This window comes from Gossypium raimondii, chromosome 11 (assembly GCF_025698545.1).
Source record: "Gossypium raimondii isolate GPD5lz chromosome 11, ASM2569854v1, whole genome shotgun sequence".
In the NCBI taxonomy this organism is placed as follows: Eukaryota; Viridiplantae; Streptophyta; class Magnoliopsida; order Malvales; family Malvaceae; genus Gossypium; species Gossypium raimondii.
Window position 1 is genome coordinate 25815081 of NC_068575.1, and position 22459 is coordinate 25837539.

Sequence of the window (22459 nt, forward strand, 5' to 3'; positions counted from 1 at the left end):
CCATGCAATACAGAAACTACAGGTCAAAAAAATAGAAAAAAAACTCCACATTTTACTCTACATACAAAAGACGTAACAAAAAGTGAGACTCATGCAAAAGAACAAAGCACTCACAATAAACAGACCTACGTAAGAGATCTATTTCCAACTTGAGTTTTAATCACCAACCCATGAGCTAAATCTCATAGGGTTGGGATTACATGATGGAAACTTTTATGTTCTTTAATAGTTGAAGCGTATATTTGACTTATTTTACTGTTTCATTCAATTTTTTTTATTTCCCAAGTGTATGCGTATAGTTTCTAGACATAGATGAATGTCAAGTATGCCCATAAAATTGAATCTAATTCTAAAAAGGTTAGATTATTTGGACCGTAATTGAATGATATGAGAAAGTACTCGACAGATACTTGTAGTAGACTCTAGACATAGAGCAACGATCATATGGAATGAAGACAAAATAGTGTAGGGTACCCTGATAAGGCCTATAGACACAGGCCAGGTAATTTGAGACCTTGCTATCAAAAGAAACAGGTCATTTTAGGTCTTTTCTAAGTAGTAGATTAAGTTCAATTATGCTGAGGCATTACTGAAAGTAAGGACAAATTCTTAGTAATCCCAACCTTCCAAATCAACATCGTAGACCTTCAAACCTTTGCCACAGCATCTTTGCCATAGCATTCTTAAATATTTATTTGCTCGCATTTTATTCATGTAATCATTCTCGTAATTTCCATTGTATTTTTATTCTTACTTTGCCTTAGCATTTTCTAATAGTAGTCAGTATACATTTCGCACTCATCCCTATTATTTTAATTTATCACTGTGCACTTAACCCAATGGAGATGAGCTCACTTATCATTTTATTGCGTGATTTGGCGTGTATACTTACACAATTCGCATATCATAGTTACACGTAAAAGTTGTATTGTTCTATTCACTTCTTTAGGTTATTCGATAACCGTAAAAAGTGTGGTAATGAGAAGTGCAGTAATGAGAAGTGCATGTCTAGGATTGGCTCTGGTTAGGAAAGACTTGGTTTTTAAGTGATCAAATTTGACTTACCTCCCTTTTCTAGGACCCTACTTGGTGCACGGTTCCTATTCACTTCTTCATTTTTTCCCTTAAGAGGAAAACTGTGGAGAATCAAAATTGTTTATTTTTCTGATTGATAGATTCTTGCGAATGAATGTGAATATTATAAAATTTTCATAGCATGTCATGTATATAATGTAAGCATGTCATTTAGATGCCACTGAGACTATTTTATAATCATTCTTGAAATTTGGGATAAAAAACCTTGTATGTTTTTAAAATATTCAGTGGGAGAAGGTCCTTGAACAAGAGCTACAACCTCCATTTATAGTCCCTAAGCGATAGCATGATAAAGTTTTGAGTTAGTTCCTACCCTGGCCGAACCCCAAGGTAAACTCTTTCATGTGGGTTCACTAGATGGGATTTCCTTTTAAGGACAACAAGTCATGCATGACTTTCAGAGAGATTGTCCCAAGATGACTCACAAATAAAAGGATGTTCATGATGGGTGTTGAGTAAGTGGTTACACACTTAAGATCATCACTTATTAAATAGTTTCCTAAGAAATGATATTTAAGTTAGAGATGATGGCCAAATGTTAAATGGTTATTAGTTCGTGTGGAGTCTTGATAATTAAGATTCACGAACCGATTGGATGTAATCCATGTTCTTGCTAGTTAATCACGGGACTTAAGGTGACATGGTTGATGGGTGTGAGAATGATTGCAGCAATGAAATTTTTTTTCCAGATTTTAATGCAAGACGCATACATTCTACTGCATTCTTGATATGTTGCTAAAATGAAAAATATTTGCTTAATACAAAGATAGTAATTAATGAAATCTTTATTTTTTTAGTTCAAATATGTCTCCTACTCCTTTTATTAGCATTCTCACTGAGAATAAATTAAATGGGGATAACTTTCATGAATGGAAACGAAACTTGTTGATAGTTCTCAGCTATGAGAAACACAAATTCATTCTTGATGAAATGTGCCCTCTTGAAGCTCAGCCCAAAGTGAGAAATCGCTAGAGAGATTCTAACTCGATTACTCAATGTTATAAGTTAGCGAGAAAAAGTAGTGTGTTGCAAAAACAACAGGAGAATTTTCATACTACCAAAGAGATCATGACAAATTTGAAGGATTTGCTCAGAGGCCAAGTCACATTGGCTCGACAATCTATTATTACAAATTTGATGAATTCTCAACAAAAAATCGGCACTCTAGTGAAAGAACATATGCTTAAGCTTGTAGGATTCTTTGTGGAAGTGGAGGACAATGGGGCTGAATTAGATGTGAACACTCAAATTGAAATACTATTCACATCCTTAACCAAGGCGTTTGTTGGTTTTAGGGCCACTTAAAACTTGGGGAACAAGGCGCTTACCTTGAATCTGCTCATGAAGAAATTACAATCTTATGAGTTGATGTTGAATAGTGGTAAGCTAGTTTAGGAGAAACCTAAGGCAAACTTAGCTGTGGGCCCCTCGTCCTCTAGGGGAAATAGAAAGCTAAGGGAAAGAAGAAGTCGACTAAGTCTTCGGTTCCTCCTCGTGTGGATAGGAAGAAGGCTAAGAAGTCAAAAGATCCTAAAAAGATCAAATGTTTTTTTTTACAACAAAAAAGGGCATTTCAAATCAAACTGTAAGGAGCATTTGGATTACCTAACCGAAAAGGGTAAAGGTATGGAACTCTTTGGGGTTGAACCTTGCTTAGTATAAGAATCAATTGACAATTGGTTTATTGATTCTGGAGCCACTAACCATGTGTGTGTTTTTTTTACAGAGATTCAGTGAAACAAGAAGTCTGTGTGACGGGAGCCTCTCGTTGTGGACCGGAGATGGGAGCTATGTTTCAACCAAAATAGTGGGAGAAATTATTTTACACTTTGATAATTTTAGGAAGATTTTTTAAAGAACCTATTTTATGTACCTCATTTTAAGAGGAATTTAATTTATGTAGCATGTTTATTTTATGACAGTTATACCATGAAATTCAATAAAATGAGTACTATTCACAGAAATCGTTCTTTAATCTGTAATGGGTGGATAGAAAACAATCTCTAATTTATCAAACCAAATAACTACTCAATGCTTCAAATTGAAATAGTTAATAAAAAGCTTAAAACTTCTCACACTAATGAGGGTCACCTATGGCATTTAAGATCATATTAACCGAGAAAGAATCACTAGACTCGTAAAAGATGGTCCATTAAGTATGCTAAAGGAAGTTAGTCTTCCATAATGTAAATCTTGCTTGGAAGGTAAAATTACTAAAAAGTCTTTTAATGCGAAAGGTATAAGCGCCAACCAACCTTTAGAACTTGTGCACATTGATGTATGTGGTCTCGTGAGCATCAGTTCCCAAGGAAGTTATGATTATTACATGACTTTTATCGGTGACTATTCTCGATATTGATATGTGTATCTAGTGCACTGCAAAAGCGAAACCTTTGATAAATTTTAGGAGTTTCGTGTCGAAGTGGAAAAGTAATTAGATTTTTCCATAAAGAATCTTTAGTCTGAACAAGGTGGGGAATATTTGTCTGATGAGTTCTTAGGATACCTCATAGAGAATGAGATTTTATCCCAATTGACTGCATCGGGCACTCCACGATGATATGATGTAGCTAGAGATGGAATCAAACCTTGCTTGACATGGTTCGTTCAATGTTAAGCTATTCATAGCTTCCTACTTCCTTCTAGGGATACTCGATACAAACAGCTTGCTATATTCTAAATGATGTGTCAACCAAGTCTTCTTATAAGACACCTTATGAATTGTTGCATGGAAAGAAACCTACTCTAAATCAGTTTAGAATATGCGGTTGTCCAGCACACGTTCTAGATAAGGATGCAAAGAAGTTGGATGCATGGACAGAATTGTGTATGTTTGTAGGATACCTAAAAGGAACAATGGAAGGATTATTCTACAATGCAAAAGATAATACGATTAAAGTTTCTACTCATGAAACTTTCCTCAAAGAAAGCTACATGGATAACTTTAAGCCTCAAAGTAAAGTGGTATTTGAGAAACTTTCGGGAGTGGTAGAATAATCACCAAGTTCAATTCTAGAGAAAGTTATAGAAAAACCTGCAAACGATCAACAACATAGGGGAATCCCTCGTAGTGGGAGACTTTCTAAGAAACCAGACTTTGTCATCTATGATGGTAGTATTTACAATACGGAAGCCAATCATGAGGATGCTGATCCACTCATTTACGAGGAGGCTATGCAAGACTTTGATTCCAAGCTCTGGAAACATGTCATAATGCCGAGAAGGATTCTATGAAATCCAATATGGTGTGGAAAGTTATAGACTTACCGATTGAGATTAAACCCATAGGGTGTCAGTTGATTTACAAGAAGAAGAGAAATGTGGAAGGGAAAGTTGAAACACATAAAGGTAGATTTGTAGGGAAAGGCTATACACAGAAAGAAGGCATTGATTACAATGAGACCTTTTCTCGGGTATCCATGCTCAAGTCTATTCGCACACTCTTATCTATTGTCGCTACTCTCGATTACGAGATTTGGCCAATGGATGTCACGACAACATTCTTGAATGGCTTTCTTGATGAGACCATTTACATGGCTCAACCCACTGGCTATGTTTTCAAAGCAAAGGAGTAGAAAGTTTGCAAATTGCTAAGATCCATTTATGGACTTAAGTAGGCATCCCACTCATGGAATAAAAGATTTGATCAAATGATCAAGACTTTTGGATTTGAGAAAAACATTAATGAGCCTTATGTTTATAAGTGTATAAAGGATAAAAAGGTGGTCTTCCTCGTTCTGTATGTCGATGATATTCTACTTCTCAAAAATGATGAAGGAGAATGGGAGACAAGTTTGGCGCCTCCTTTTTCGTAAGAATACATTGTGCTACCAGGTTTTATGTTCTAAATATTTTTTTGATGGCGATATATTCCATCCAAACTGTGTTGACAAACCTTCTTTTACGTGGTCGAGCATTTCTACGACTACTAAATTCCTCGAAGATGAATTCGGTTGGCAAGTTGGCAACAAGAGATCTATAAAAATTAGAGGGGATAAATAGGGTTTCGAGGGTCTTAATGGTGATGTTGTGTGTCTTTCCTCCTAAAATTTTTGGGAAGCAGTTGTTTGTGATCTCTAGCTGCCTAACTCATGTGCATGGAATGTTAATAGGGTCTGTAAGCTCTATGAGGAGACGATGGGTAACCGCATCTATGATCTTCTAATTATTCTGAATGGCCCTAACGATTAGATCTTTTGGTTTCACAACACCCATGGAATTTTTACAACAAAATCTGCCTACTCTTGGCTTCTCCTAAAGAAGGTTGGTTATGGGCCACACTGTCTTTTTTGGAAAGTCATATGGAAAATGAAAGTCATCCTGAAGATTCATATTTTTGCCTAGAGAGTTGGCCATATGATTCTTCCAACAAACACTAAAGTTGCTACAATCCAACAGAATATTGATCGAGGCTATCCAAGGTGTGGGCAGAAGTTGAAATTGTTATCCATGCCTTCATGGATGTCCCAAATCCCATGCTATTCTCGCATGCGGTGTGCTCAGCAACAGGCTCCTCGATGGTGACTACACTTGTTCTATTGACTAGCCCGAAAATGCAATACGGTTACTCGACAAAAAAAGATTTCGTGACGACTCTATGGAATGGTTGGAATAGCCAGAATAACTTCATATTTTATAGTAAGGATGAGGAAGCTTGAATGATGTAGGAAAGAGCAAAGGCCCTTAATAAAGATTTCCATATTCACAACATGATTTTTAAACCGATTTTGCCGTTGGCTCCCAATTGTCAGAAGTGAGAGAAGCCACCAAATGACTTTGTAAAGGTTAAGGTGGATGCTGCATGTAGAAATAATACAATGAGTTATGGGATTATCATCCATGATTGTGACGGCCTCATTATTGTAGGACAAGCGGGTGTAAAGGATGTCCAAATGAAACTCGAATGGGCTGAGCTGTATGCACTTAGTGAATGGGTGCTCATTGCCCGTGATCTTAACCTGGGCAATGTCATTTTTTAAACTGACTGTGCCAACATGGTTAATCATCTTTGAAAATGCCAAGATGACATCATTATTCTTGGTTTTCATCTAAGGAATTTGATGGCCTGATAAAGCAAATCTTGAAGGCGCGTGTTCAATTGATTAATAGGAGTTGTAACAAAGTTGTTGATGCACTTTGTAATTTCTTGCTTTTGTATAGTTATTTTTTACGTTTTGGCATGAATTATCTTAGTTGTATCCATAATCTTGTAATTTTGGATTCTTCCTAATAAAATAAGGTTGTGACCCCCTAGTCTCATTTTATCAAAAAAAAAGTATCTAGCATGTATACATAGTCCAAGTTCCTAATGCAAATGCTAAAAATACTAATAAAATGTCCTAAAATGCCACTAGTTGTACCTAAGTACAAACATTTAACCAGGTCTAAAGACATGAAATATAACTCTTTTCAAGAGTTATCAACAACACATGTATTTTCTCATTACCACACTTCTTATGTTTAATTGATCAACTATGGATCATTTCATATATATATCACAATTATAACATTACATAATATAAATATTATAAACAATTATAAAATAGATATATAATGAGATAGGTAATAAAAATAAAATTGCCAGCCAAGGTTTCCATGGTTCTATTTCTAGAAAATAGATGGAAAAATAAAATTACATAAATTTTCACCACAAGGCATTCCTTGGGTCTTCAACCGCCATCACATCTTTTCCTCGTCATGAACTCCTTTTGAAAAAATTACATTTAAGTCCTATGTCCATTTCCTGCTCATAAGAATTCTATTAATTTTAAAGAACATAGCCCTACGTGGAGATGATAATGCACGGTTTATTTCCTAAGAACCACAACCTTGGCAAAAAAATTATATAACAAATATATAATATCGCATCCATTCCCATATATAACTCAAAACATGCATAAGATCCAATGACTGCCAATTTCTATGTAATCAAATCATTCAAGAAGATGAGAAATTTATTTTGATTATCTGTTTATACTTATAGATAGAACACAACCTAGCTCATGATACCAATCGTTGGAAAAAAATGAGTTCGAAAAACGCAGCGAAAAATAAATTTAGGGAAAAACCAAAGTTTAATTTTTTTTCCAAAATAATATCTTGGTTGTGATATCTAAAATAATAAACACTTAATCAAAATCGTACATTTTCAAGTTGTCTTGGATGAGCGCTTCGATTGAGTAATGTTTTCCACTATCCTCAAGCTCACGTCTACCGAGTGTGGGCTCGTTTCGAATCAAAAAAAATTTCACAAAAATTACTAGCAGGTAATTTCTAATTGCTCTAAAATTTTGGGTCAAGTTGTAAATCAGAAAAATATCTTTAGAAATTTTTTGGAATAATCTCTTCAGATAATTTTCTCTTGAATTCAAGTGTGTGTAAATAATAGCCCAAGGCTCTCTTTATATAGGGAGAGTTTAGAGAGTTCAACTATAATTAAACTTAACCACTTTAATATTAAATTAATATAATATTTATCAAGATAAATATTTGATTAAATTTAATATTAAATCTTATTAAAATAGTAGAATGTTTATGTACAAGATAAACATTAAATTTAATTTAATATTAAGATAATCACTTTAATATTAAATTAATAAAATACTATTAAGAAAAGTATTAAATTAAATTTAATATTAAAATATTAAAATATTAAAATAATATTATTTTTGGAAAAGTTAATATGAAATCAAATTCCCTGATAGAGTCAAAGTAGTAGTATAACTCTTCCACTACTCAACCACCGATGACCAACTGCCGCCGGCCATCGAGACGTTGCCGTCACAGCCACCGGCACTACCATGTCTAGTGATACAGGTGCAACACCTTTACAGCACCCTGAGTTGGTTTGGCTGCTGCCGATTCGGTCCAGGTTAATGACAACTTGACCCGTCCAGTCTAGCCACCGGTTGGACCATCGAGACCGTCGGCCCGGTTTCACATACCAAGCCTGATTCGACTAGTTTTTAGGTATTGATCTCAGTTTTGGGCACCCGAACCCAATTTATGATTTTAGGTCCAATTTTCAAATTCAAGTTTCAAATTCAATTTTTTGACTTAAAATTTAACTTCCAAAAATATCATATTAATTTTTAATTAATTTGATTAATTTAATTTTACTTGATCAAAATTAATTTTTCTGAAAATCACTTAGATTTTCCAAATTAATTTTTCAAGAATATTCCTTAGTCAAATTCTCTAGTTGAACAATTCTTATGACCACCTAATTTAATTTCACATTGAATAAATTGACTCAATTAAATTATTCATAAAGTCGTAAAATTTTCTTCTAATTCAAATGCAGTCCAATCGAGCTTTTGTTGAGCTAGTGGAGGGACCAATCAGGCATATAAATTTAGGTTCTAATGATTGCAATTATGTCCAAAAGCATCGTTCTGATAATTCACAATTACCTAACCATGGAGCCAGTCCACAAGAAGTACCATGATTGAAAACTCCTTATAGTATACTCTTTACGAAAGTCATTCATCCAACTGTTTTGTCCAATGACCTCGTCATGTGTGTGTTACCCTCATATGGTATCCTTGATTCCTTTAAGTTAAATCTGGTCACTCAATACAATCCTATTTTATCTCATTGTCACCATTGTATCTTTTGAATGATTAATGTGATCACTTTCAAGAAATGACTGTGGTAAATTACTCGTTTGAGAACAAGCAACCTGTGACCACGTTCCATATTTATTAATCCACACAATGCCAATAGGAGAATACCATTAACTCCTTAATTGAGCTATGAATTCCATTATTGTAGTAAAGCTATTCCATACACAAGTCATATACCCAACATACCGGCTATGGGCTCGATCATCTTTAGAGCATAAGCCTCCACTTATATCAAAGCACATGAGTTGCATACGCGTGGTTAGTGACTAACTCAAGATTTAGGTAAATCACACCATGAACGTCATAAGTAAATTAATTCACAAACAGATTCAAGATTAATTCATCTTGGGTCCAGTCCAATGTTTCTACTACTCTGATAGCCAAGGCTAGCCATCTACCCAATTGGAATTGTAGACGACATAATAATCCTTCTCAATATTTTAATCAAATACTTACTTTGATTCTTTTACGGGATTATAGACTCATTTAGATTATCTACTAAAGTAAGTTGTCTTTCTCGCAATGTAAACATTCTTATAATGCCACTTATGTTCAATTTGAACTTAAACAATCAATAAGCTAATATTTGCTTGTCACAATTTTGCTATGCATGTAAAATATAAAAGACATAATAGTGAAATGTGAAATTAACTTTATTTATTTATTCATCGTTCAAATAAATAGAAAACAGTTACATGTTTACTACAATATAGATACATTTCCCAACAGGAAGGGCATGTTAGTTGCTAACCAGATTGGCATATATGTTGGCTACTAGTAGAACATGTTAGTTGTTAAGTAGGTTGGTGGCCAATGGTAGGGTATGTTAGTTACGAACCAGTTGGCGTGAGTGTTAGGATTGGTAAAGCATGTTAGTTGCTAACCAGCCTAGCGATATGGGTGCTGCATACGGTAGGACATGTTAGTTGTTAACCATGGCAAAGACCCTTGAACTCAAAGGAACACACATGTGTTCCAAATGATAAGAAATGTAATATTTATTCTGATATGCGGTTAAGGGATCCGAGGTTTAACCCAAGGAAGGATTTGAAAGGAATAAGTTAATATGACTCTGTATGTAATATATGTTATGAATTTTATAGAGTAAGTTAATATGACTTTGTATGTGTTTCATGTTTACTGTGTTGGAAACATAGTGTATTTGTTAAGTATTGATTTTTGGCATATAGAATCCACCCAAATGAAGGCTTATGTGATTTAGCCTAATGAGATGTCTGAAATGCAAAGATATGTGTTAGAAAAGATTGTATTTGGTTGGGAAGTGTCAGCTCGGTTAAGGTTAAAGTTCTCTTTAGTGTCAGAATGAAAGCAACTGCCCAATGTTAAGGAAGAGAGTATACACCTAATATTAGAGTTCGCCGAAAGTTAGAGTTCACCTAGAAATGCTATCCGTCATGATTAAGTATCCACCAATAGTATGAGTGTATCCGCCCAACTGTCAACGTGTGTAGGATAGTCACTACACCAAAAAAGGCTTTTAGTGGCATTTTTAGCGGCGTTTGGATAAAAAACGCCGCTAAAGATCGAGCATTAGCGGTGCTTTTTGGAAAACGCCGCTAAAGATTGAGCATTAGCGGCACTTTTGGAAAACGCAGCTAAAAATAAGCATTAGCGGCGCTTTCCAAAAAGCGCCGCAAAAAACCTAAGCCCGACAATGCTGCTTTCTGAGCTTTCGGGGCTTTAGCGGCGCTTTAACGTCATTTTTAAGAAAGCGTCGCTAATGCTAAGGGATTTAGCGGCGTTTTTGAGAAAGCGCAGCGAATGCTCAGGGATTTAGCGGCGTTTGTTGGGAAAGCGCCGCTAATGCTCAGGAATTTAGCGGCGTTTTTGAGAAAGCACCGCTAATGCTCAGGGCTTTAGCGGTATTTTTGAGAAAGCGCCGCTAATGCTCAGGGCTTTTAGTGATGATTTTGATAAAGCTCCGCGAATGCTCTATTTTTAGCGGCGCTTTGCTCAGGGATTTAAAATAATTTAAAATAATTGTTAAAAATGGAAAATTAAAATACTATTTTTAAAATAATTTTAAAGTTTTTTGGATACAATACTGATTTTTTTAATTTATATATTAAATAATTTCTTATATAATCGTTAGAGTATATCGTTAGAGTATAGGGTTTTTGGTTTAGGGTATATGGTTTAGAGCTTAAGGTTTAGGTGTTACCATTTTAAGGTTTATGGATTATGGGTTTAGGGGTTATGGTTTATGGTTTATGGTTTAAAGGCTAGGGTTTGAGGTTTAGAGGTTATGTGTTAAAGGTTTATAGTTTTAGGGTTTTAGGGTTTAAGTTTATGGTTTAGGGTTTAGATTAACTAGTGTTTTCTAATTTATATATTAATTAATTTCTTATATAATTGTAAAAGAGATAATATTAATTTGGTTCTTCAAAATCGTGTGAAGATTTGGTTCTTTAAAATCGATATAATCTATATCCAAGGATATCCCCATATTATCCCATCCCGGTTCAGTATTTTTAGTGCTCGGTTCAGTTTTTTTTATCCAGTTCAGTTTTTTCGTGTTTTGCCTTGCCCCCACCGTGATCAAGTAATTATATATGGATTTAGAGATTATGGATTAAGGATTATAGTTTAAGGGTAGAGATTTAAGGTTTAAGGGTTAGGAGTTAGGGGTTAGGGGTTAGGAGTTAGGGATTTAAGGTTTAGGATTTAGGGATTCAATGGTCGGGTTAGGGTTTAGGGTTTAGATTAATTAGTTTTTTTAATTTATATATTAAATATGTTCTTGTATAATTGTAAAAGAGATGATAATAAATTTAATATATTAAAATTATGAGTATAGTTTATATTATTTAAGAGATATAAAATAGATAGACTTTATGTGTATTGAATGGCTAATTTAGGGTTTAAGGTTTATTTGAGATTTGTTAAATGATACAATTTTATACAATTAATTAATGCTTTTATATTTAAAAATATTTAATCTAAACCATTTGATATATTTGATATGGATATATAGGTAATTATTTAATTTGGATAGGACTAAATTATAAGAAAAAAATACAAAAATAAAATGAGATAAAATGATATGGATATATAGGTAATTATTTAATTTTGATAATTCTAACTTAATAATTGATTACTGACCATTTTGTCATTTATTTTCTTATTAAAATATATAATATTTATTTTGAGAGTACTTGATTTTTTTATTTTATAAAATAATAATTTAAAAATTTTTAGCATAGTAAAAAAGCGTCATTTTATTCAAAATAAAATAATTTTGTGTGACATTTTTTAAAAAAACACCGCAAAAAATAATTTCACTTTTAAAAATGACGCGATTTATCCCAAAATTCCCCTTGTAACCCCTAAATTTTCTCCCCTAAAATTGGTATCCTCAAAATACGTAAGTGTTTCTCTCTGCCACCACCGTCTTCATCATCATCTTCCCCTCTCTCCCTCTTTTTGCATACATCTCAGAAGAGCTCATACTAAATCATATTTTTTCTCACCACGGCTCTTCTAATAAATTTTTCTTTCTTTCTTTCCTTTTTTCTTTTCCTTTTTGTGAAACGCTTGCAAAACTCTGCTTTTATCCACTCTTCTTCATTAATTTTTCTTTTTTGTGTGCTTAATCTTGAAGAAGGGATAAAACCCTAGAAAAAAATGGGGGAATCCATGAGAATGATCGATGTGGAGAAGCTGATATCTTACAGTGACGACCTAGTGGAGGTATTGAAGGACAAAAAGGACATTAACAACTTGACGCAGTGTTTTCAGCACTTTAACGATCTCCGCTCACATTGCGACGCTGATTCCGATGAGGTTCATCGATTGCTTCGAGGTGTCTTTCCTTTTCTACTTATTCTTTTTTCCCCTAGAAATTAAAAGGAGAACTAAGAAAGTAAAGCAAGATCTTTTATTCTTTTTTGAAAAAAAATGCAGAATATGAGGAAAAGATATAAGCGTGCAAGAAGAAAACAGAACAGGCAAAATTGGAGGTTGCTGATGGTGCTGAAATGGAGTATCTGTAGAAGTAATACCAAGAAGAGCTTGAAAAAGAACGTGGACTTGAAGAGCAGCTTAGATAAGTATATGACTTTTGATATATATATTTAATGTTTTGGTGTTATGGTGTTTGATTAATTTGTTAAATCTTCTTCTATAAGAACACAGCTGTTAGCAATGAGATAACATTAGCTTAGATAAATGCAAAAATTGTTTTTAATGAAGTATTGGCTACTGCTGGAAGGGATATTATCACAAAAGATATATCTAGGCTACGTAGTGGCTGGCCAATGCAAGATGCATTCCATGTGATCTACTCTGTTCCTTTATCTTTTTTGTTTGTCTTAATTTTCGATGGCTATCAATTGATTCCTTCTGTTTTTTTTCTTAATTTGAATAAGCAATTTCTCAACAGACATTGTTGTCAGTTTTATTCTTATAGCACCTGATCTCTGTCCTTAATCAGACTCGTGTCACTAAAAGTAGTGATCCAGGAAAAGGAGAAAATTCTTGTCTTGTTTCTGAAACTCAATTAGAGGATGAAATTCTGCAAGCTGCTATTTTTGCCCTTACTTCCTTCTTTAGGCATGTTGACTAATTGCATTTATTGAAATTTATCTTATTTTTATGGTCTTCATAATTTTATGATGTTTCATCTTAATTTCAAAGGTGGAGGTAAAGTTGGAAAGCGAGCTGTTGAACATGGTTACTCTTCAGTTCTTGCTGCACTTGTACTGCAACTTGGCAGTTGTCATGGTCTAGGTACCTCTGGTCGACATGAACCACTACGGTAAGTATCCTATTATATAAATATGTAGGCATATGTAAGTCAGGAACGTGATATTCTTAAAAGTAAATAATTTTCTTTCTCCATTCCTGCAGTGCACTTTTAACTGCATTTAAGGCATTTTGTGAATGTGTTGGAGATCTTGAAATGGGCAAGGTACATGAACTTTTTGATAATATGAACACCTGCTACTGCTAGGACAACGGGAAACACTTCACATAACATTACCAAGTTAAAAACAAATTTAAATTTGTCCTCAGATTTTGGCTAGAGACAGTGAGCATAATGAAAAGTGGATTAATCTTATTGGAGATTTAGCTGATTGCATTTCCATGAAGAGACCAAAAGAGGTAAAACTATCCATTTGGTGTTTTTCCATTTTTATGTAGGATACCATTTCCAACGAAATACTGAATGGAGACTATTTTCTTACACTGTTATGTCTACAGGAGAATATAATTTCTAGAAACATGCCCTTCAGCTATATTTGATGTTATACTTTTTGTGCAAACATTTTCCCTGATTGTTTTGTAAATAAAATGAAAACTTAAACTCTTCTGTGTTTGTTCTTAGATTTTTTGTGCAAACAAAATTTCCTGGATTGTTTGTACAAGAAATGAGAACTTGAACTCTTATTCTTTTCCTGCTTTGGCTTTATGCTCATTTTTCCAGTAGACTTGATGCAAATATGGCCATGAGAATTTAGGCTCTTATTGGTTGTCACTTTTACTCCTTTGTTTCTCTAGTTGATTTTTGCTTCCTAAAAGGTTGCTAAAAAATAAATCTAAAAGAGAGAAGCAAAGTCGTAATTGATTGAGAATATATAAATGACTAGAATACTATAAAATTTCTAGTATGATTGTTGACGACCAGCTTGTTGTGAAAGCATTTGTTTGCTTTATCCCCGTTCATGTTTATTCTATAGTTAAATTAAGTTGCTAATTTTATTTTCTTATCTACCTGTGTATCTGAATGATGTTTTATGAATACAGCCATGCTTCCAATAATGCGTTAGATGGGTTGAACATGTTTGATGGAACTGGTGGTCATTACTTCCACACGGGGTCAAGGGGTCACCACTTGGTGTGGATTCTTATCTTTTTAATTATGGAAGCTGAAAAGTATGTACTTCTACCTAAACATTTCTTAATGAATAGCTTGTTTAAAGATTTTGGCTTCCTCCCTTCCAGTTGTAAATATTATTTCTTAATTGTTGCTTTAGGTACTGAGGTATCTTCTTTCAAATGCAAGATGGTGGCTGGCAGAGTATAAGTTTGATGGGTACAAATTTGATGGTGTGACTTTAATAATGTACAAGATTTCTTTGATTAAGTAAATGTATTATATCTTTTATTACCAAGATTTACTTGATTAAGAAAATGCATTGTATGTTTTATTACCTTGCATATGTATTATTTATTTTAGTTTTGATTCTAAATTTTATTTTTACTTAAGAGTTCTAACTTTTGGATTTTAATTGTGTTACTAATTTATTATTTTAAATTCTAAATTCTAAATTCATTAATTTTTATATTTAGTTTTAAATTTAAAATTTTCGTAGAAAATTTAACATATTTTTTATTTATCCTTAAAACATAATATAATATTTATCATAGGAATAAATATTATTTAAAAAAATTATTTTTTTAAAGATATGTTTTTACCGGCGTTTGTGTGAAAAGCGCCGCTAAAGGTCTGATCTTTCGCGGCGTTTGTGAGAAAAGTGCCACTAAAAGTGATGATTTATAGCGGCGTTTGTGGGAAAACCGCCGCTAAAAGTCATGACCTATAGCGGCGTTTGTGGGAAAAGCGCCGCTAAAAGTCATGACCTATAGCAGCATTTGTGGGAAAAGCGCCGCTAAAAGTCATGACCTATAGCGGCGTTTGTGTGAAAAACGCCGCTAAAAGTCATGATCTTTAGCGGCGTTTGTGGAAAAAGCGCCGCTAAAAGTCTTGTTCTATAGCGGAGTTTGTGTGAAACGTGCTGCTAAAGGTCTTGTTCTATAGCGGCGTTTATTTCTAAAAACGCCGCAAAAGTTAGCGGCGGTGTCAATAGCGGCGTTTTTTGCGGTACTTTTAGCGGCGCTTAAAGGCCAAAAAAAACGCCGCTAAAAGCTTGTTTTGGTGTAGTGAGTGATGTTGGTTTTAATGTATATATATGTAGTTGTGGTATTATTTGTGTTTCTGTAAATTCGTCTAAGGGTTATGTCTTTTCTTTTCTTAAACTCACTAAGTTCTTTTGAGCTTATACCATTTTTTCCCCTTTTTCCAGGTGATACTTCGTCATAACCTTGTAGAAGGGATTCAGTCAGAAAGAGCAACCTCCATAGTGAGCTTCATTTGTGTTAGCTATGTAATATGCATATGATCTTTGGAGGTGGCATGTAATTTTGTTTTAAATCTGAATCTGTAACAAAGTATCTTCTTAATTAAGTAAAGTTTTATGAAAATGTTGCTTCTTGAGAAATTGGTTAAAGTTTGTCGAATTATGATTTTGGAAGTGATTTTATTTGTATACGCCAAATTGTTTTGTATGATAGTGTTACTGTCAATTCTTTTATTCTAGAGAAAAGACTTGAACTGAAAGGTTTAAACCTAATTATTGATTAAATTACACTTTTAATCCTTTCTGCTTTTTCGCATTCATCTAATATAATTATTTCTTATTTTTAACTTTTATATTTTTACGATTTAGTCAATATTTTAAATTAATTTCTCTTAATTCAAAAGTCTTTTGATTTCATATGGTATCCAACACCTTTTCCACTAACATTAGTAATTTCTATTTTATTTACTTCAAAATTTTAATACATACAAATTTCAAATGACACTGTTCTAATCTTAAAGGTGTTAGGGATGTTACATTTATAAATTATATATACGATATGATATATGGTTAGATTATTTTAATCAGTTGATTCTCTCATTTTAAATTTTTGTTCTTAAAATGATATATTAGAAAGGTGTTGGTCCACACATTTATTTAATTAATGTTATTTAGAATTCTTATCTAATCTGATAAATATTTCACACTTTTTTTACAATATAAAGGTGAAGATGAAGTAAAATGGTTCGACCCTTTATAAAACATATGTTTTTATAAAAGACATATTTTAACAATTTTAAACTTTATATTTAAAAGAGTTGATCCTCGCCAATTATAAGTTGTGCCCTATCCTAATAAATTATCATAAATTTATTTTTCATAATAATTTAATATAAATATTAGTACAACTTAAAAATAATTATTTAATTAATTGTTTTATACCTTGACAATAATCCTAGTTTATTATAAAAGAACCCGAGGGTCCAACTAGCCCAAAAGCTGGAGAAGCAGAGGATAAACTCCTTTTAACAACACAAATATTTCAAGCTCAACAACATCAAATCCAAAAAAATCCCAAAATCACAGTACATAGCCAAATAAATAAAAAGGAAACAAAACAAAACAAAATTGTCTCATCACTGAAGTCAGCCATCCAGCAATCTTATCATGCATAATTGAATCAATAATCAACCCATGAGCCACACTGACAATCCATTAGGAAGTTGACGGTTTACCCGTAAAATCTTCACGGTTCACCCATTCCACTTTGAAACAAGTAGCATCGCCCTACAACAATATATAAAGTTTTAGATCATCATATATTAGACAGCAGTACATAACAGAAAATACAAGGATACGCTGCAGTCACCGGTTCACTTCACTAAAAGTGTGAATAAGCATGGACGGAATGAGAAAATTTAAATTGTGTGCAAAAATTTTGAAATGATTATAAAGATCGTCTAAATTAATGTATAATATTAATCAACAATTGTTTTTTTTATTAGAAAAATTGTGGTTTTGAGGTTTATAAAGCGGTTTTTGCAAAATATTTCATCATAGATTGTTTGTATCATTTAGACGATGATATGTAATTTTATTTCTTAATTGTTGATCAGCCGAAAGGTTTTTGTTTTTAAAGCTCAACTCAAGTTGACTATTTAAACCTTTTTTCAATTAGTTTGTATATGATTTTAATTTTCACTCCCTCTTTTTTTCTCTCTACTTTAATAGTAGACTATCATTTAAAATAATTTACATTTCAATTCAACATTTTAAATAAATAAATCTAAGCATTAAACATGTAAAGGTTTTCAAAAAGCTAACATACTAGTAATTTTCTTTCATAAAAATAAAAAATATTTAAGTGCTTTTTGATGTCATGAAAATATAATATATCAAACACAATATTCACAATAATGACACTATTGAAAATATTTTCTAAATAAAAGGTTAAATTTTGAATCAATTTTCAAGAAATTCAAGATTATAAAGATAATCAATCCTAATTTCTCCAAATATTTGTATTAATCAATCTCTAAAAATTATTACTTACTCAAAATATTAGAAATCTCATATAAAATATTCTAAAATCATTTGATAAATTAAAAACAGATCTAGCATAAAAATCTCAATCCTTCACAACACAAGCTACAATTACTCAATAAAACTTGAAAAAGTTATTACCAAATTAGAAAGATCTACTTAAAAGTATTGAAAAATTAGTCACCTATATTATAAAAATTATAAAGTGTATGAGAGAATAAAAATTTTGAAAAAAAAGTGATGGAGGTTGAAATAAAATAAAATAATTAATTTTTGAATTTTAATGAAAATAATAATTTAATTTTATAAATTAATTTATTTATAAAATAATTATTTTCAAAAATTTTGATGAACATTTTTTTAATTTTGGTGGTCATTTCGTACAAAATAAATTTCTTTTATAAGTAAAATTTTTCCGCAATCATCTATGTGGCGTCCCATATATCAAAAGTCTATAACTTCTCTAAGGCTAGTTGTACCCTTTCATTAAAAGAAAATAATTGCACAATTACGATTTTTTAAAATTGGTTGTTTAAATTATAAATTATTCTAATAATATTTTAAATTATTGAAGTTATATTAATTAGATTATTTTGTTGTTATTAAAATTTTGAATGATACATTAATATTATGTTATATAATTTAAAATAAAATGAGAGAGAATGATTACAAGTCATTTAAAAATATCATTTTAAATTATATCATGTAAGATTTTTTATCATTTAAAAATTAAATTAAGGATTTTGATAATAGAATCAAAGATAAGATGAAAAGTTTGAAATGTAATTAAAATATTCTGAGACCAATTGAAAATAAAAGTTTAATTTGAGGAGGTTTGTGAAATTAACTTTTAAAATAACCTATGAGGAAGACGTTTCACTCACTTGAAAAATACGAAACAAGACGATGGCGTCTAATGATAACGAGAGACGACTTTATGTGTAGCGCTGTGATACTAGTCTCGTCACGAGTTTCTGATCAGTGGGGATGTGATCTATTCTTATCTACATCTCTTCGATTGATCGAGACAGGGACTTATCCATTTTGTTTCCATTCGAGGCTTGGCCCATAAGAAGTGTAGGCTTCTGTCATCATCGCCATTCCCATCAATTATGTACCTAATTATCAGTATTTCCATCCATACAAGTGGCAATAAATCTCAATTCAAACAATAATCCTTTGGTGGTGGATTTTGATTAATGTTTCTGCTATTGCTAACATACGATCTCTGGTTTCATTTAGGTTCAAATTTATATTCTTCAGTTATGCTCATATGGGTTTCAATTGGATAGCGGAAACAGCCGAGTTTATCCTATTTACATGCTTTTCATGGCATTAAATTACACAACAATCTTTAATCATATTCAGACGTTCAGAGCAGAAAAGACGAAAAATACATATTACTTCTTAAAACTAAAAAAGCCCCAGGATTTAGATGATAATATAATAGGATTTCAACTTTCAAGCAAGTTGTGATGCATTTAATCCCATCTGGTGGAGATCCTAGCCATCAATCCATTCTTGGTGTGCAGGATAATGGATACAGCCGGAACAACTGGAGTTTCTTCTGATACATGAATACGATAGTTGTAAATTATAGCAGATGCCACGGCTTTCATTTGAAGGAAAGCCACATCCTTCCCTAAACATGTCCTTGGCCCTGCATTGAATGACATGAACTTGTATGACGGCTCATGTTTAATCCTTCCTCTCTCGTTAATCCATCTTTCGGGTTTGAATTCAAGGCAATCTTCACCCCAGAATGACTTTATCCTTCCCATTGCATACAAACTAAACAATATTTTCATGGTTGGATGAACTGGATGCCCACTTGGAAGTATGTCTGGTTTGAGAGGTTCCTTGTGCTGGAATGGTACCGGTGGATATAACCTTAATGCCTCGCATAATGCTCCGTGTAGATAAACCAAATCCTTTACCTCCTCAGCATTGAATAGCCGCCTCTTTTTGGTTTCCTCGGCAGGTAGTTTTGATTGAAGCTCTTCTATGATCTTGTTTTCCACTATCGGATGCCTCGAGACCAGCCAAATGAACCAAGTAAGAGCAGAGCTGGTGGTGTCCCTCCCTGCAAGCATCATGTTCAAAATGGTATCTCTCAAGAACTTATCATCACATTTCAAACCTGTTGGTTTTTCTTCAGTTATGTATGATGTTAAGAGATCCACACCGTCTTCACCATTTTCTGAGACCAACCCTTTTGTCCTCGTATCCAGTTCTTTCCTTTTCTGGCATATATATTTAGTCATAATATCGTCAAGAACTTCCCATGCCTTTCTATATTTTTGTTCTTGTCCCATTTTCAACCACCTCTGCAACTTAATAAAGCTCTGTGGCCTGACATGCCGATAAAATATGGCTTCCTCAACATCATCCAAGGCTTTAGAGAAAGGAGCTTCAGGGAATTCGAGGGAGAGACATTTAGGGTCGTAGCCAGTGACCAAGATGCACGTAGTATCAAACGTAAACCTTTGGAATATATCTTCTAAATTGACCACCAAGCCTTGTTTGGCAACATAGTCAATGACATGAATAAGCCCTTTTTCCACCTTATCTCGGGTAGTCATCAACAAAAATTTGAGAAACAGATGATTTCTCATGAATTCTTGAGCAACTATCCTCTGTTTTCTCCACAAATCCATGTCGGTATTGAAAATCCCGTCTCCCAAGACGTCGAAAAGCTGCTTGAATTCAGGTCCTTTGGGGAAGTTGTTAAAGTTGGAACTCATTATGTAGTGAACATTGGCAGGATCACAGGTCCCAAGGATGTTCATCTTAGCAAACCAAGGGCCATTGAAAAGAAAAGTATAGTGGCATCTCTCAAATGTCTCAGTACACCAATCGTGAATCCGGTGAATGTTAAGGATAAGCTCAGGCAGCATCCCAACAATTGGAAAGCTCTTTGGAGACCGATTCTTATTTCTCAAGCAGCAGAGGAACAGAAAGCAAATGAGAGCCAAGACAGCTTCAAAAACACTGACCAATGCCATGAAATTGCCAGAAAACAAGCAGCGGGATACGTATCAGCTGCTGATGTTATCTTGACTGGTGATGGTTCCACTTCCACATATATAACACAGAAGATTATATTCCTACTAGGGATGGGCAAAACAATGCTTTGTTTATGTCAACGATTGACCGATTTATAATTTATGAAAAAATGATATGCATACAATAATTGTAACCAAAATAAGTAAATAAAAACACGTGGAAGGTTGCAACTTTAAGTTCCATTTCCCATAGCTATCTAAAAGATAAGTCTATTCGTATAAGTTAGAAGCATTCCTGCCATTCATGAGAGAAACAGATAAGTAGCTTCCAAAACAAAAATAAATAAAATAATAATAAATTAGAAATATAAGGGATAGTATGTTTCAAACTGTCAGTGATATTTTAGAGTTTAAGTTAGGAGATAAATTAAGAGAGATATAGTAGTAAGATATATTGTATTTTGATTGAAAGAATTTAAATTTAAAATTTAAAATTTAAATAATACGATTATTGTGAAGCAAGTATGGACCAAGCTTTAATTTAAAAAAAATGAATGCAGCACAACATGAATTTAAATGTAAAGTGAAAACAATTTAAATTTAAGGTTTTTTTTATAAAAATAATATTAAAAAATTAATTAATTACGGGATGAGAAAATATTTTTTTTAAATGGATTGTTTGGTACGGTGCTCATCGGTGTCGCTTGACACATCGGCGGCATTACCTCACTTTTTAGCCAATCATGCAGCAAACATTATTATTTTTTTAAATATTGGTAATACGACTCTTTCAGACGACACCAATATGTATTTGTAAAAATACCCATGAAAATATAAGTATAAACAGTGGGAGAAAATGAAAAAATACAAGTATATATGAGTATAAAAAAATTTATTAGTGTTCGCTTTCTCTTTCATTTAGCCTTCGGTGTCCCATCATCATTTTTAGATGCATACAATAATTCATTTACGAAATCACCATTGATTTCACAATCAAATATAGAAACAATTAACATCAAATATGAATGCATATTTTCATTTAAGCCTCTTAAAAATCCCAATATATGAAATTCTCGTGTTTTTACAACTCTCCTGTTCGAATATAAATCTGACTTCATAACTATGCTCTAAGGAGCTCAAACTATCAATAAACAACATTTTTCTCCAAAGTTCACATCATATCTCTATCTTACTTCAAGCATTCAACCATGATTATCTTAATAAAGTTTAACAATTTCAAAATCTAGCAAATGAGTTTAAACTATCTAATATCATAAGTTAAGAATCCATAAAAATTCAAATGAAAAGTCACTACTTATCCAAAGAATAATGCACGAAAATGGAGAGGAAACTAAAGAAAATTTTCTTCTCTCTTTCCTTAACTAGTTGGTTTCTTTCCTTAACTAGTCAGTAGAGAAAGATGAAGATGAAACTAGGTAAATGGAATATATTCTCTCCCCCAGTAACATATGTTTTTAGCTTAATAAACTTAATTAAGAAAACCAAATCAATTTCCATGATTTATTGATATGGGATGAGTGCGGTACAAGATCGTAAGTTTGTCTAAGTCGCAAATTTGACTTAGGGCTCA

The 22459-nt window shown here is 32.8% G+C and overlaps 2 protein-coding genes across 5 annotated transcripts; one reads left to right on the forward strand and one right to left on the reverse strand.

Annotated features, from left to right (window-relative positions):
* The first annotated feature begins 12095 nt into the window (after positions 1-12095).
* On the forward strand, positions 12096-15961 carry LOC105804304 (protein SHOOT GRAVITROPISM 6-like). Of its 4 annotated transcripts, none has more exons than XR_008191070.1 (7): positions 12096-12543; positions 12645-13497; positions 13590-13650; positions 13755-13844; positions 14487-14615; positions 14717-14805; positions 15767-15961. XR_008191070.1 is itself a non-coding variant. In XM_052624104.1 (6 exons), the coding sequence occupies exons 2-5, from the start codon at positions 13352-13354 to the stop codon at positions 14499-14501; spliced, it is 312 nt and encodes a 103-aa protein (XP_052480064.1). In that variant the 5' UTR covers positions 12102-12543; positions 12645-13351; the 3' UTR covers positions 14502-14615; positions 14717-14893. The 4 variants fall into 4 exon arrangements, 1 of the variants encoding a protein (XP_052480064.1); XR_008191072.1 differs by having other exon boundaries at positions 14717-14775; XR_008191071.1 differs by having other exon boundaries at positions 12097-12543; positions 14717-14789.
* A 3191-nt stretch (positions 15962-19152) lies between these two features.
* Positions 19153-21038, reverse strand: LOC105804303 (alkane hydroxylase MAH1). Its single transcript, XM_012636860.2, has one exon. It carries the CDS (start codon positions 20866-20868, stop codon positions 19345-19347), a length of 1524 nt encoding a protein of 507 aa, XP_012492314.1. The 5' UTR covers positions 20869-21038; the 3' UTR covers positions 19153-19344.
* Positions 21039-22459: the final 1421 nt, after the last annotated feature.

Excerpts from the sequence above, each read along its gene's own strand:
- LOC105804304 (XM_052624104.1), top strand. The coding sequence starts at position 13,352 with ATGATGTTTCATCTTAATTTCAAAGGTGGAGGTAAAGTTGGAAAGCGA. Across the intron at positions 13,498-13,589 it reads GGTCGACATGAACCACTACG|TGCACTTTTAACTGCATTTA; the intron begins GTAAGTATCCTA and ends CCATTCCTGCAG. Across the intron at positions 13,651-13,754 it reads GAGATCTTGAAATGGGCAAG|ATTTTGGCTAGAGACAGTGA; the intron begins GTACATGAACTT and ends ATTTGTCCTCAG.
- LOC105804303 (XM_012636860.2), bottom strand. The coding sequence starts at position 20,868 with ATGGCATTGGTCAGTGTTTTTGAAGCTGTCTTGGCTCTCATTTGCTTT.